Source organism: Odontesthes bonariensis, chromosome 8 (assembly GCF_027942865.1).
Source record: "Odontesthes bonariensis isolate fOdoBon6 chromosome 8, fOdoBon6.hap1, whole genome shotgun sequence".
NCBI classification, from domain to species: Eukaryota; Metazoa; Chordata; class Actinopteri; order Atheriniformes; family Atherinopsidae; genus Odontesthes; species Odontesthes bonariensis.
This window is the reverse complement of record NC_134513.1, coordinates 20635538-20651396: the sequence shown is the minus strand read 5'-3', so window position 1 is coordinate 20651396 and position 15859 is coordinate 20635538. Positions and strand designations below refer to the sequence as shown.

Below are 15859 nucleotides of genomic sequence, written 5' to 3'. Positions count from 1 at the left end.
ACTAGAGAAAGTCAAAAATGACAGAATGTCTACTGTTTTATGAAAAGTCACTGTGGCTGTGTGAACGTCAGTAAGTTGCTTCTTACTTCTCATTTATTTGACAGCACAGCTCGCAATAGAAGCCATCCTTGCCAGCCATAATCTAGTAATTCTCTTCTATAACAAGAAGCTAAGGTTTGACAAAAGTTGCTAGATTTGTTTCTTTATCATTTTTAGGTAAATGTTGCAGAGAGGATCTGAAAGAAGCCCAGTATAGTGACATCATAGACCTTTATGACAACTGCACTTATGTGAGCACAGGTGGTTTTATGGTCAACTTCCTGAATGCATTAAAATCATAATAAGACTGATGTGCAGTGTGTGACTCACACTGTATGACTCGTGAATGAGAGGAATAGCAATAACAGGTGCAGGAAAAAGTCCACTGCAGATTAGCTCCATATATGGACGCTGACGTTAACGTTGAGCTTTTATTTAGGCTGACAAAACGAAGACAAAACTGCAAATCTTCCAGGAGTGAATTTATTGGTCCTGCAGATGCAAAAAGATTAACTGAACAACTGTGCAGTCCCCAAATTTAAACAAGGTGCCTCTCGTGCCAAGCATTCATTCAAAACTACAATAAAAGAAAAAAAAAAAAAAAAAAATTGTTTGTTTTTTTACAAAAAAATTTCAAGTATCTCATTCATACAAAAATCTTAAGAAGAAAGCCGTTGCTTATTTCTCAGACATCCCATCCCAAACATAAGTACAAAAAGACTCCCATGAGTTTCCAGTCATTCTCAATTTGTCAACACTTTTACCATATGTACACTAACATTTACAAAGATATTACTAACAGCATGCAGCGTAATAAAAATATAGGTGCTTTGTTTTGTGCGTAGCAGACAATGACAGCAAAATTAAAATAAACTTGGGAAAAAAAAATAAAAAAAATATCCCCCTTCTGTAACGAGGACTGCATATGCACTTTGACACTGCAACTAAAAAGCAAAAGATTCCAACTGAAACCTAAAAATAATTCAAATGATATGTACAGTTATTAGGTGAAATGTTGTGTCTCTCCTCAAGCAATTAAGTACAGAGAAACAGTGAGAAGCTGCTTTAGGCTTGCAGAACAAGCACTACAGGCACTCTACGGCAAAACTCACCAAAAACCATGGAGAAACAGGACATGATAAACACACTGTGACAAACTCGACATCAAAAACAAAAAAGTATCACTGCTGTGCAAAATGCAGCTTTGTCTGTAGTATGGCGGCATCCATCCAATCATGATGTGCCGCATTTTAGAAGGAAGACGCAGCCTTTACAGTAATTACCAAATCATTTCAATTTGAAGACAACCATGGTTGAAAAACAAAGTTGAACTGAAAGTTTTATCCAGGCATGAGATTGAGACTTTGGTCTTTAAAAGAACAAACAAGAAGAAATTAACTTTCCAGAGAGCCAAATTAGATTAGAAAAATAATAATAATAAAATAACTAATAAATAAACTAACAACATAACAATAGCAAGAAGAGGATAACTTAAGAGTCTTGCTATGATACTACAAAAGAGGGGAAAAAAAAAAAAAACAAACAAAAAAAAAAAAAAAAAAAACAAGAGACCCGTGTCCTTGGCTGCCAAAATTACAGACAGATTAATGTTGGTTTTAGATTCAGTTTTCCTAACGGGAAGTCAGATTCTTGAGCTTCGTGAAATGCCGGTGCAGTTTCACAGGCAGGGCTGCAGGATGTCATGACGACCAGATGAGCTTCTCAGGTTCTGCAAACACACAGAAAAAAAAACACAAAACATGCTTTAGATGCCTCCTGCCCCGAATCATGCACCAAGTATGCACTCTGTAACTGACAAGTTGAACAACACCACAAAAAGCAAGCTTACTTTTAGACATACCCCAGGGCCAACAGAGTCTTATGTAGTGTAATCCCTAAACCGCAAGTTACATCACCTCAGTTCCTCCCCCATCAGCACCAAACTTTCTCAGCTATTTTTAGAGGGCGTGAAAACTTGCACCGAGTCCATGGTGAGTAAACAGGTTCCCGTGGCTGCAACTCTTTGATCCATTGCGACTGAATGAAGCCGACCCACACCTGGCATACTTTTCTAACGCGCCAGCAAAACCAGCTCAAACTGGCCAGTTTGACTCGTGCAGTCAGGTGTAGTCATTCTGAAAGTTTAGTAACTACATAATAAAGGGGAACCAGTCATTCTGATCGCTGTGAGCTGATGCAACAGCCTGCCATTTTTCCTTTCAACAAAAGCATTCAAAACCTGCATTAAAGCAACAGATGAGCAGAGAACTGGAACATCCAACAGAAACTAGCTTGAGATTTGTCACTGCTCAATAGTGCAACACTAAGTTTATTCCAGTTGGCAGACGTTTAAAGTTTGCATTGATCTGTGGCAGAACTATGAAGCAACTACAAAGCCTCTACAGTGTGTTTACCTTTGAAAGACTAAGAGCGAAACCACTTTTAGATAATGGAGGACGGTTCGTCTTTAAGCAGCGCAACACAAACCAAACACAAGAACAGGACAGTCAGCATGAATCAGCGCGGTGTAGTAACATGTCCATGTCAGTGACAGCAACAGAAAGGAATCACAGGAATGCAATACTGAGAGGGGGTGAGGGGATCCAATGAACAAATAATGCTTTTTCTTTTCCCATCACTTCCAGGAACAGAGTTCCGACTTGAGAACAAATCATCATTTCCCACGAGTCAAGTCTGGATTAGGCCGGACTTTAAAGCCATGTGGAGTACAGATACATTCCCAAAGAATTACTTTCCATTTCGAGTTTACCATTGTGGAAGTCCAGGGAAAAAAAAAAAAAAAAAAAAGTCAAACTAAACTATGGCGACAAGAAGAGAATGGACGGATGAGACCGACACAGCAAAGATAGCCAAAGAGCCTAAATAGCGCAAATACTTACAGGCAAACTTTGCCCAGCCAGTGCTGTGAGGTGCAGAGGAGGAAGCAGAGGAAAAGAGGATGACAAGTGAGTGAACACATGCAAAGGAAACGGATGTAGGAAATGTTGCGTCATGATGTCGTAAAATGATGCAAACTAGCGATTCAACAAATAATCCTCGGCACACTTCTCACCAAAAACAAATTCTCAAACAGGCCTTCCCAAAAAAAAAAAAAAAAAAAAAAAACCCTGCATGAACTGAATCTTTTCTTGAAGATTTGAACTGCGCTCAGGAGAAACCCACCTGTCCAGCCAGAGTGAGGCGTGAGGAGTTGCAGAGGGCCAGCTGGGCCACAGAGTTTGGCAGCTCGTGGATTGGCGCCTCATCCAGATCGTCTATGCGAGGTTTCTTGATGTTGCACTCCGGGCTGGTCAGGGGAGTCACACTGTTCCTCCTGATCAGAGTGCCAGGGCCCCTCTTAATCTCCTGCAGGGATACCAAACAACACGCAAGACTTCAGACTCGGAAGTCGAATTATATGCAGCTCTCTAAAGCATTTCCTCTGCTGCTCCAGCACACCTGCCAGATGCAAAGTATAACACAAGAGTTCTCTGTATTCACTCAGCTAACCTCAGGTCTGTCTCTGTGAGTGTTTACAGCCTCCACGTTCAGACAGATGGACTCCACTTTGCAGCCGTAGGCGACTGGGGTGAGCTTCAGAACCGTGTGGAGTGGACACTTCAGGTAGGGCATCTCATCTGGAGCAACAAATGGAAAGAAAAAAAAATAAATAAATAATAAATTAAACAAAAAATGTTTAATAAAAATAAATAAGTGAGCACTCTTATGTGGATCTTTAAAAACTTGGCTTGTGGGAGCTGTAGTACCCTACCTGCACTCTTATCCAGGAAGTAAGCAAGCAGGCAGCGCATGACGGCCTGGTGGCAGATCACCAGGACGTTCTCCTGCCTCTCCAGCTCCATGATGACGGGCTCCACCCGCTGGACCAAGTCCTGGTAGGACTGCAATCAGGACGATGGAGAAGTCGTCAAGTTTGGCAGTTGGCGATTTTAAAAGTCACACTTAAAGCCAATCTTAAAAGACATCAAAGAGCTTGTCAATGTACCTCTCCAGCTGGGTAGCGGTAGTAGTATTTATCTTCATCTCTCAGTGCAAACTCCTCTGGGAACTTCTCCTTCACCTCATCGTACGTCATCTCCTCACACACACCCTGAAAACGACACACAGAGCACGGTCAGAATGATGAAAACAGAAAAGTTGTGTTCCGATACAAGAGTGTGTGTCTCAGGCCCCTTTGTTTTACAGAGATAAGCCGCCCCTTTTCTTTTTGGGGAGATCAAAGAGCGGCATTCATCTACCAACCAAACGCCTTGGTTGAAGGGTTGGACCACTACTAATGACCACCCAAAAGAGAAGCATATCCTGGAAAACATAGTGGCGAGGCCAAGCGAGGGGACTGGCTGTGGGCCTTGTGGACAAACTCACAGAGTCGATCTCATTGAGGGCCTTCCACTGTTCGTATGGGACTCCCAGGTGCTCGGCGGTCTGGATGCTGCGGCACAGCTGGCTGGTCCACACCTTCAGGTTCTTCAGCTGCTGTTCCTCCACGAATCGTGTCAAGGCAGCAGAAAACTACAGCAACAAAGGCAAATATTCAGCATCCGGATTTACGAGCCGAGAGTTTCGAAATGTTGCGGCGCCAGGACCGTACCTGTCGACCCCGCAGCGAGAGGCCAGCGTCGCCACCCAGTCGTCCCTCCAGGTTGTCTGTGCTCTCCCCGTGTCGGCACAGGTAGATGGTGCGCGGCTGGACGTGGATGTTCATCAGGTAGTAAACGATCTTACTCTGAATGTGATCCTGGATCCGGTTGACAAGGAAACGACGTCCCACGTCAATCACCTTGATGAAGGAGAGATCCCTGGAAGAAGATGGTAAACGGGACAGGAAGAGTTGGTCACCTGAATGCTTGTGTTGGGTTAGGGCGAGCGCTGATGAAAACATTAACAGGTTTACCTGTCATACTGATCTGGGTCCAGAGGTTGGTAGCTGGTTCTGTAACATTCGATTCTCTTCTGGAAATCCATCATGGCGTCCGTCTTGTTGCAGTCCCGGTAGTCTGGACAGGACACCTTCACTTCCTGCATAGGAATGAAAGCGATCAGACGGCAAATAACGTGCCTGATGCAAGAGAGATGTACTCGTTTTTAGTCAAAAAGAAAAAAAAAAAAAACACAAGGAAAGGTTGTCATGTTCGTGGCTCACCATGATGTTGGACGCGATGACGCTGGGATCGTCACACACCGACTCAATGAAAAAGATCTGGACAGAAAGAGACGCCATTGTTAAAACGAGCTGCACTGGTGCAGTGGTTCCATCATGGCTCCTCCTCTGCCATCACAACATGTACCTTGAAATCGTTCTCGCTGCCAAACTCGAGGATCAAATTTCGCCTATCTCTTGTTGTGTTAGTGGCGTCAAAGACCTGAAAGAAACATCAGGCTTAGTAAGACGGCAGCCTCCCCCTCGATCGCGCCCAACGCGAGGATGGAGTTTGAAAAATCATCCAATCCATAAATGGGAAACTCACCGCTACTTGGCCTCCTTCATCCTTCAAGTAAGACTTGACATCCCTCAAGGCTGCTAAGGCACACTGCCTGAGGAGCAAAGGTGATGGCAATATTAGTTATTTCAAGTAAAAAAAAAAATTAAAAAAAAAAACACAATAAAACATCAATATAATGTGTGCATGAATAGGACTTACTCCCTGATTTTGACAGCACATTCATTGTCAGGCTTGAAGAAATCGTAGGAGCTGTAGTTCTTGACCGCCTCCCTGCGGTACTCGCCTACATTGAAGACTACAACATACACACACAGAAAGACAAGTAAGTACACGGTGTCCTGGGGTTAGAAACCCGAGTTGACGCCGTCTGGCATAACACTTTGAGAGGCAACCTGTCAGCATGTAACAGATAAGATGGACAAACTGTACCAGCATTCAAACATGTGTTGGCTGTGAAGTGTACCTTTGGTGGGCATGCCGATCCAGTTGAGGTAGCGGGTAAGTTTCTTGGATATGTACGTCTTTCCTCGAGCCGGCAGACCCACCATCACGATGACGGTGGGGGGGTTAGCGAAGTGGGGGGCGCCAGCTAGGGCAGGGAGGGAGACAGCGAGGGGACAAGTCAAGACAACTGCCTGTTTACATAAGTACAAGTAAATATTTTGCTGAGTAAAACCTTGATGTGTTGAGTGCAAAATGATGCAGCAGCAAATCAGCGGTTAAAAAAAAACTAGGCGCAGCCTGTCTCATCACTTTTATCGCCAACATAGTCTCCATTTCTCTCGTGGTGACACTTTCAGCCAGCAGATGGCTGCCTGATGCCACCAGATTCACTTTTTACTTCCACCTCACTGCCCATTTGACCCACTTTTGAGAGCCATAGCTGCCCTACGCGAGCCAGGAGGAATCATTTTCATTTGGCCACATATGTACAGTACAATAATCCCACCCCTTAGGCCCATGGGCAATTTCATTTTGTCTGGCTGCACAGACGGGGAACGATGGCAAAAGAATGCAGGACACCGAGTCTACAGGTAGAAGATCATCCTTTAATGAGTGAAAAGGTGAATCAGTTCCTGCAGATTAAAGCATCAAGTTCTTTTCATGTCACTTTTCCCCAGCCAATGCTACGGTGGCCGACAGGTGCAAACGCGCTGCAAACGGCGAAACAAATCCAACAATAAAATGCTGCAAGAGAAAAATGCGGCAATCGCAAAAACGACCGGAGCACACGCGCTGCAAATATCAAAACACATGCAAAACATAAACGCTGCAAACATCAAAACACATGCAAGAAAAAAACGCACTGCAAACATCAAAACACATGCAAGAAAAAAACGCACTGCAAACATCAAAACACATGCAAGACAGAAACGCTGCATACATCAAAACACATGCAAGAAAAAAACGCACTGCAAACATCAAAACACATGCAAGAAAAAAACGCACTGCAAACATCAAAACACATGCAAGACAGAAACGAAAGAGAGGAAAGTCAAAAGGTACGTTGTCATTTATGTCTTTTTTAAACACTTGGCCGTAATCTTTTACCTTATAATAGCGACATAACTCCGCTGCTCTTCTATAATAAAGTAAAAGATTACGGCCAAGTGTTTAAAAAAGACATAAATGACAACTACCTTTTGACTTTCTTCTATTTCGTTCATATGGTCGATCTCCCATAGTCGATCCCCTATCCCACAGGTCGAGACCGCCTACTGGCCTGGCGAACTTCCGTTGTGTTTTGAAGTTTGCAGCGTTTCTGTCTTGCATGTGTTTTGATGTTTGCAGCGTTTTTTTCTTGCATGTGTTTTGATGTTTGCAGCGTTTCTGTCTTGCATGTGTTTTGATGTTTGCAGCGTTTCTCTCTTGCATGTGTTTTGATATTTGCAGCGTTTCTGTCTTGCATGTGTTTTGGGGTTTACAGCGCGTGTGCTCTGGTCGTTTTTGTTATTGCCGCATTTTTCTGTTGCAGCATTTTATTGTTGGATTTGTTTCGCCGTTTGCAGCGCGTTTGCACGTGTCGGCCACCGTACAATGCACCCTCCCCCCCCCTTTTTTTTCCCCTGTTAAGCCCAACCTATAGGTCTGTTCATGGTCTAACAACTCCCCATGAGCTCTAATTTACACTTCGTCACTACGCTCCTAATCTCGTTTCCACAACACGACAGCCAGGATACTTAAACGGAAAAACCGATCAAACTAAGTGGATGTTCAGGCATCCGAGTCAGCATTCCTGAGCATGTCTGTGCCTCCGGATATCACACACTGCACCTCTATTGTACATTTACTTTATTTATAAAGCCCTTTACAGACAATCCTTGCGATGTACCAAAGTGCTTTACAGCAGGTAATAAATAAAGAGAAGAATAAGTAAAAACAAATAAAAACAAAAGAACAGTGAAAGCAATAAAATACAACAAAATAAGATAAAAGTGTCATCATGCTACTGGTGCTTCCTTATTGCTTAAGGAAACAAAAAAAAAAAAAAAAAAAAAAAAAAAAAAAGAAGGAAAACAGAAAATTTTTCCACCTCCCACCCAATTCACTCTTGTGGTGTGTTTTTTTTTATGCATTAGTGAGGACAGAAAAGAGGACTGAAAGTGGCGGTTGAGACGCAGCTAAGGAACCCAGACCGGGTTTCGAACCCATGCCTTCTCTAACGAAGACTTTCAGCACAAGGCGCTCCAACGTAGCGGTTGGCTACTTTGGGGGGGATACATGCAATAAATTTAAAAGAAAATGTAGTTGTTTTTTTCCCTTTTTATACATTTTTACTTTGCAAATTAATTTTGTAAGGCCTTTTATAAAATGTAAAAAAACCCCGCCCCCAAAATAGTTGCATTTAAAACGAGGCACTGAGGAGATGAAGAACAAATTCTTCCGTTACATTCAATTTTTAAGCTAGCGCAGATAGGTCAAACTGTCTTAAATTAGCGGGTAATTGACCTCCGTCCTTCGACAGTTCTCATGACTCAGAATATAGACGAGAAGGTTCGTCTGGGACATTTAATCCGTTCTTCCTAGAAGACGCCCATGACAACGCTCACATTCCACACAATTCACGGTGGTCTATTCTTTACGGAGCCAAGTGCACACGCGATGCCGACCAACCAATAGAACTCCGAAAGAGTCACATTCACGGAATCAGATGGGGGGGGTGTACTACGGTTACTATGGTGAGACGAGACTCGTTGGGGGGGAGAGGTGACGTATCGCATGTGCTGATGAAGACCACCAATCAATGACTTGGAATTTAAAAAAGCCGGTATAGAATAGCAGGTGATCTGGATATTGATATATTAAAACATTTAACTGCCTTGTTGAATTACTACAACAGTCCTATTGATGCTAATGGTTTATCTGGTAGTACAGATAACACGTGCTGTCTGCAAGATCAAATTTAAAGAGCTTAATTCTTATTAGCATAAACCATTGTGAACCCATACTTAAATATTGTAAGGAAACAAACTAGTTAAGAACACTTAAAATAATTTCTGCTATGTGGTGAGAGACGCACAAAGACATGCGTGAGAACATCGCGATAATAATGGCTTTTTACCTCTTCGCTTGTCATCCTTGGTGGGAACCCAGATCTTTTGGATCCTGTTCTGAGTTAGCTCTCTGGGCATTCCTTGGAGGCTAAAGTACCGCAAAAGACAAGAGAAGCGAATCCTTAAGATTCCGGGTAAAAAGATGAAAAAAAAGAAGAAGAACCGGCGGTAGTCTGAGCCGGAGCCTCGTTTCGTCTGTTCAAATGCCGTTCGGTTGTGTTCTCAAAGCGTGTTACGGGCTAAATCTGCCGGTCTGCGGCACACATCCGCTATTTAACCACGCCCGGCAGGGAAGCAACGTGACTGCTATGACGAAACGGCACGCGCACGCGAAGGCAAACGCATCACGCATAGAAGACACAAGAACACGCGCGCGCGCACACACACAGGCTGCCACACCACAGCGCCTCCCTGTGGTAAACGTTATCACTATGACTTTCTTTTTAAATGAGCATCTGGTATAGTTAACTTTTTTTAAAATTTTACTATAGCATTCAGCGAGATGGTGAAGACGGTCGAACATTTCTGTTAAAATTAGTCACCGCTGTAGGTTTTCTTTTTTCTTTTTCAGAGGTTTCAACTTGTATTAATATCCATAAAATGACTCCTCGATCATTTAAAATATAATATATGGCATTTTGTATCCCTTTTTTAACCATTCGCTGGGGCCTCTGAAGTCAAAATCCTCTTCCGCTACAAACAAGTCGTTTCAATGGAATGTTTGCTGTTCATCACTGTCTTATCTTCATTTTTTTCACAGTGGCAATACGGAGTTTTTATCAAAATAGTAATTATTCCTTTAAAGAAATAGAGCCCGTTTCTGTGGTACAATGAATGTTTGCTGATACATTACAAACGAACAAAAAAATTTTGAAATCAAATTTTGAAATCATGAAGGAGAGATTCTACGGCGCTCTAAGGGGGTTAACTTCTTTACGACAGCATGCTGTCACAAAGGAAAGTCCACCGTTTGCCTATTCAGTTTCAAATTTAACCTGAAGGATACGTGCAGCGCAGCACATCAGCTCAGCGCATCAGCCCATCCCCGCTTCCCCACACCGGGCTGCACCATTCTAGCCATCCTGTGTCTAATTACTCATACAGCGGTAAGCTATACATTTCTGAGCTCACTTTGGGGAAAAAAAAATGAATAAAGTATTTTTATGGTGAATTTGGAGAGAGAAAACCAAGCTTTTTGATACATAGAAAAAATAATAAATAAAATGTATCAAATGTCAACTTTTTCGGTTATTGACAGCTGAGGACGCTGAAGAGGTTTTAAGACCTCGTGTAAAATTAAAAGAAAAATCGTTTTGAAACACAACAAAAGCTGAAAGAGTGTGTAGACAAAAACAATTGTTTATTCTGTGTTTTGTTGAATACTGCTTCTGTCTTCACCCAGAGAAACTCACTGACCCTACTTTTTTTTTTTTATGTTTCTCCATCTCAGCCTGTACTGCAGCAAATGGCTGCAGATGGAGAGGTCTGATCCAGAACTGTGCAGCAGCCCACCTTGAAATATCACATCTTAAACACTCTCAGACATCAACTCTATGATGGGCATAACTACATTTATGGTAACTTTGTGTTAAAGTTTTCTGTGACACAGCTGGTAACACCTTTCTAAAAAAAAAAGTGTAATATGATTTAAAAAGCTTGGAGAGCAGATTCTTTTACCAGCATGACAGTTCCTGTTTTATTACAACATAAATACTTGTATTGTGGCTACACTGTAAAATATATATATATATATATATATATATATATATATATATATATATATATATATATATACACATAGAGAGAGAGAGAGAGAGAGAGAGAAAGGGGAACAAAAATGATTCTCTCGTTCAATCTTTCCTTTAAATGCGATTCTTCGTCTGTCTCACTGATCTGATGTAATCCGAGTCAATGAATCAAAGTGACAAATCCCTTCCTGTTGACCACCTGAACAAACGGAAGCTGGCTGACTGAAAAAAAACAGACCACTGCTATAATTGTGGATGTCACAGCTGCAAGGGACAAAAAAGGAGAATGTAAAAGCTTTGAAGTTCAGTTATAAACAGCACAAAAAAAACCCCACACAGTTACTCCATGCTGCAAAAAAATATTTGTAAACTGCTATTTTAATCCAAAAATGGAGAAAAGTACTCAAATTAGTTGACAAAAAATAGTTGTGGTTTAATTCTCGGCATGGCAAGCCTCGCTGTACTGAGTGCGTATATCTACCACTGAACACGTTGAAATGATCATGAAATTTAAGTCCAGTTAAAATGTGGTTTGATCTTCTCAAATCACTACTTGCTAAATGATACCCAAAATGTATTTTCCATGTCTTTACTAAATACAGGCAGTTAAAGGGATGGTTCGTAGTAGATTGACCCTGAGGTCATTTGAACCGTGACATCCAGCCAAGTAGCCCACCCGAAGTTTTTCCGATCTTGGCCGAACATCAGCCGAGTTAGCTTAGCCGGGTTAGCTTATTCCGAATAGCTTAGTAGGCTACAAGCGCTAACGGACCCTGGCAGTATCTCCAAAATTACCACACTAAAATCACATGCCATGACACCAAACTTCTACAGTAGTATGTAAATATGGTCTGTACTCACAAAACGATGCATTTGGAAGTTTGTATATAGTCCAGGAGTTTATTATTATCAACACAAGCCTGATAGCTTTTCTGCTGCTAAAGTTGCGTCAATGTCACTTCCTGCATCTGGGAGCTTCAAAGTAAGATGAGGGTTGATCTACTACTGTAGACAACAAAGTATATGCTATATTCTACATGTTTTTTTATGAATTTTTATGTTGTAGAGTTGTGAATTTATTTTATCAATGGAGAAATTGAGCAGCCTTGCTTTGTTGTCTACAGTAGCAGATCAACCCTCAACCCATCCCTTTAACACTCACAGTTCAGTCTCAATAAAGCATGTGAATCCTGAAAGAGGGGGAAACTAACCCAAATGTAACTGCCAAACACTCGCAGAAATCTTTACAACATCCAAACATTTTTGTACATATGTTGGGTAAAAGAAAGGAGCTTCATTAGAGTGATGTTGAAAATTTTGCAACTCATGTCAAGTTTGCTTTGGGGATAGTGGACTTTTAGTTTGTTCATTTTAAGTTCATCACACGAGGGCCTCATTCCAACTGTGAGGCATGGCGGAGGGAGCATTATGAGTTAGTGCTCCTTTGGTGAGCTTTGGTGACGCAACACGACAAAGATGCAGATGCAAGCAAGGAAATCAACAATATAGTGGTGGAAAATGAGGAGAAATTCATATTACAGGCCAAATTGATGCTGTGGCATGACACATGGACTGTAACAGGAATAGTCCAAAATTTCTCCTCATCACGGCACAAGTCTCGTAAGCAGCTAGAAAGAACCATCTGATGGAGGCTGTTGCTGCTAAAGGAGGTTCTAAAAGTTACAAAATTTTAGTTTACTAATAGTTCAAGCTTTAACTGGCAGTGACTGCCCAATGTTTGTAATGTATACATAAGAAATAGTATTTTCTGTTACTAGTTTAGTCATATTTAGTCACAGCCATCCATTTTTTTTATAGCCGCTTCATATTCAGGGTTGCCTGAGCACATTCCTGCTGCCATCATAGGGTGAACACAGAGACACCCAACCATGCAAACCACCGTCACTCCTAGGGTCAATTTAGAATCAGTAGTTAACCTAACGTGCATGTTTTTGTCATGTTAAGTTTTTGCATGCAATTGTGAGTTCAAATCAAATCAAATCAAATCAAATTTATTTGTATAGCACATTTCATGTACAAACAGTTCAAAGTGCTTTACATAAAATAAAAGCATTGCAGCAGGGAGTGCAAGAAGCATTAAAAATACATAAAAGAATATAAAGAGAAACAAATAAAATCATTTAAATGAATTTAAAATCAGGCAACAGTCTAGATAAGTTAAAAGATATTTCATGCATAGACACATGAGAACAGAAATGTTTTTAACCTGGATTTAAAAATGTCTACATTTGGTGAAAGTTTAATCTCCACTGGCAGTTTGTTCCACTTGTTTGCAGCATAACAGCTAAATGCTGCTTCTCCATGTTTAGTCTGGACTCTGGACTGGACCAGCTGACCTGAGTCCTTGGATCTAAGAGCTCTGCTGGGTTTATATTCTCTGAACATATCACAGATGTATTTTGGGCCTAAACCGTTCTGGGATTTGTAAACCATCAGCAGGCTTTTAAAATCTATTCTGTGACTGAATGGAAGCCAGCGTAAAGATTTTAAAACTGGTGTGATGTGTTCAGATCTCTTAGTCCGGGTTAAAACTCTAGCAGCAGCGTTCTGGATGAGCTGCAGATGTTTAATGCTCTTTTTGGGAAGTCCAGTTAAAAGAGCATTACAGTAATCGAGTCTACTGGAGATGAATGCATGGATGAGTTTCTCCTGGTCTTTTTGGGAGAGGAAACCTTTAATTCTATTGATGTTTCTGAGGTGGTAAAAAGCTGCCTTGGTGAAAGCTTTGATGTGGCTGCTGAAAGTCAGATCTGAGTCTATCAACACTCCGAGGTTACCAACTTGGTCAGTGATTGTAAGGTCCCGAGTCTCAAGATATGTACCAACGCTGACCCTCTTCTCTTTGCTACCAAACAGAATGATCTCAGTTTTGTCTTCATTTAATTGTAGAAAATTCTCTCTCATCCAGGTGTTTACTTCCTCCAGACTCTGACACAGTACGTCTGCTTGGCTGCAGTCGTCCGGTGACAGAGACACATAAAGTTGTGTATCGTCGGCATAACTGTGATAATTGATGTTAAAATTCTGCAATATCTGACCCAAAGGGAGCATATACAAGTTAAACAGAAGAGGTCCAAGAATTGACCCCTGGGGGACTCCACAAGTCATGGCCACTCGCTCAGATTCATAGCTGCCAATAGTAACAAAATAACTCCGGCCTTCTAAGTAGGACCTGAACCAGTTAAGGACCGCTCCAGAAAGTCCAACCCAGTTTTCCAGCCTGTGCAACAGGATTCTATGATATACAGTAGTTGAGATTTCTCAGCAGTTTCTGCTGAGCCTACTTCCAAAAACACTGTGTTATCACTGCTGATATATTTCTTTAAACATGTGGATTCAAAAGAGTTAAACAAGATCCGATTATATTTCCGCCTGAAGGATTCGGACGTGTCTGGCGTGACAGGTGGAGAGGCCGTGGTTGTGAAACCACGGCAACATGTCGCCTTAAAAAAAAAAGAAAAAAAAAGATAAAGCCCATGAGGATAAAATTATCAGCTTCATTTTACTGTAATACTGCCAGTGAGTCAACTAAAGTTTAAGCAGTTTGTAAATTATTGCTTCATTTCTTGGCATTCTCAGTGTAGCATTTGTATGATGTGACAATGACGGTCTCAGTGGGCTAAACTGCTCGTCTGTCCATAAAAACAGGTGTTAATGTATGTGGAGTTACATCTGAATGAGTGTGTGAGGAAAATAGTTTAAGTTTTTGGTTCTGCAATGAAATCTACTTTGACTGATGTCTTCTTTCTGGATAAAAAAAAAGGCTTCCTGAATTGTTAATGTGATTTAGGATAAAACTCAGAAGGTAAAGATGCATCTCAGCTTAGAGCTGCTCAGGCAGCTCCAGCAAATGGTCAATAACTACAACAATACACATCTTATAGTTTGCACATTATCGAACATTTTAATTCAATTAATTAAAACCACAGGGATTCTTACATTTACTTTCACACAGATGATGTCAACAGCTGAATTATATTAAAGTTATTGTACCACAGCAGTATAAACCATAGGCTCTGTCATTGACAAGCAGAAGTGGGCAGATGATCTCCACAACAAATGGGAGTGTAAGGGTTTGAGGTTGCCTTGCTGGCTTCAAGAACTGGACAGCTTATGTGTCATTCCAAAGATTGCCAAAGACATCATCACTATGAGCAAACCAGCAACTATGTCGAGAGATGGCGCAAAAAAAGGTTACATGGACGGTTGTGGAATGGCCGATTGTTATGGAAGTCAAAGCCCATATTTGAATCCTATTGAAATCGGTTGGGATTTGAAACAGGCAGCATGGGGGGAAAAAAACTCAAACAACCAGACTGAAGGAATTCTGCAAAGAATTTTAGCCAGCTATTACTGCTAAAGTTTTGCTGAAGAGCTGCTCCCTTTTGTCAGAGCAATCTTAGAATTGTTTCCCCTTTTTTTAATACATTATGAACATTTTTGTCAATCCAATCTTTATCCAGTCATTCTAAAGGGATCATGATGTTATCTTGCTATAGGATATATTTCTGTTTTCATGTGTATGTGTCATATACTATAGTGATCGAGTCGGGCATCGCTGTCCAACTAGTTTAAATCAATCTGATATGTTTAAAACACAGTCGTCATAATAATTGTATGATATAAACAGCTGATTGATGGACGCTCAGTGACATCACAAAATGCCTAAACACGGATTGCACAGTACAAACAGAGAAATCGTGATAATGCATTGATTTGTATGAAACAATTTCATAAGACGGGTCCCTGTTTCCTTTTTTTTAAAGACATAATCTGTAGGAACACCAATTGTGAGCCTCAAGCAACCCTTCCAACCTCAGGTCTCAGGTCACGCCTGCTGGTATGTAGGTCATGGCTTAGAAGGCTGCCTGAGAGCCAATGGCCCGCTGACATCGCACTGGCTGTTGACATTTAGGACACGCTCTCACCCAAAAATGTTTGGACATGGGTCAATATTTGCACTTTTTTTTGTTATCATGGAATCAATATGGATTTTAAAAAAAAAAGATGCTTAGCTCTGATTTGAGGATAT

The 15859-nt window shown here is 41.3% G+C and overlaps 1 protein-coding gene across 2 annotated transcripts; it reads right to left on the bottom strand.

Annotated features, from left to right (window-relative positions):
• Nucleotides 1-508: 508 nt before the first annotated feature.
• On the bottom strand, nt 509-9337 carry pfkfb3 (6-phosphofructo-2-kinase/fructose-2,6-biphosphatase 3). Of its 2 annotated transcripts, XM_075472070.1 has the most exons (15): nt 9067-9337; nt 5968-6093; nt 5703-5799; nt 5529-5595; nt 5349-5423; nt 5204-5260; nt 4955-5079; nt 4652-4859; nt 4426-4572; nt 4046-4150; nt 3812-3941; nt 3550-3677; nt 3223-3405; nt 2940-2962; nt 509-1768 (listed from the first exon to the last, which is right to left on the bottom strand). In XM_075472070.1, the coding sequence occupies exons 1-15, from the start codon at nt 9134-9136 to the stop codon at nt 1762-1764; spliced, it is 1548 nt and encodes a 515-aa protein (XP_075328185.1). In that variant the 5' UTR covers nt 9137-9337; the 3' UTR covers nt 509-1761. The 2 variants fall into 2 exon arrangements, with proteins under 2 accessions (XP_075328185.1, XP_075328184.1); XM_075472069.1 differs by lacking the exon at nt 2940-2962 and having other exon boundaries at nt 9067-9336.
• Nucleotides 9338-15859: the final 6522 nt, after the last annotated feature.

What these genes read in the sequence shown, in the direction of transcription:
- pfkfb3 (XM_075472069.1), bottom strand. Translation starts at nt 9,136, where the DNA reads ATGCCCAGAGAGCTAACTCAGAACAGGATCCAAAAGATCTGGGTTCCC. An exon ending in CTCACAGAGACAGACCTGAG is followed by an intron (nt 3,406 to 3,549) that starts GTTAGCTGAGTG and finishes GTATCCCTGCAG; the next exon opens with GAGATTAAGAGGGGCCCTGG. An exon ending in GCCTCACTCTGGCTGGACAG is followed by an intron (nt 1,769 to 3,222) that starts GTGGGTTTCTCC and finishes GTGTGTTTGCAG; the next exon opens with AACCTGAGAAGCTCATCTGG.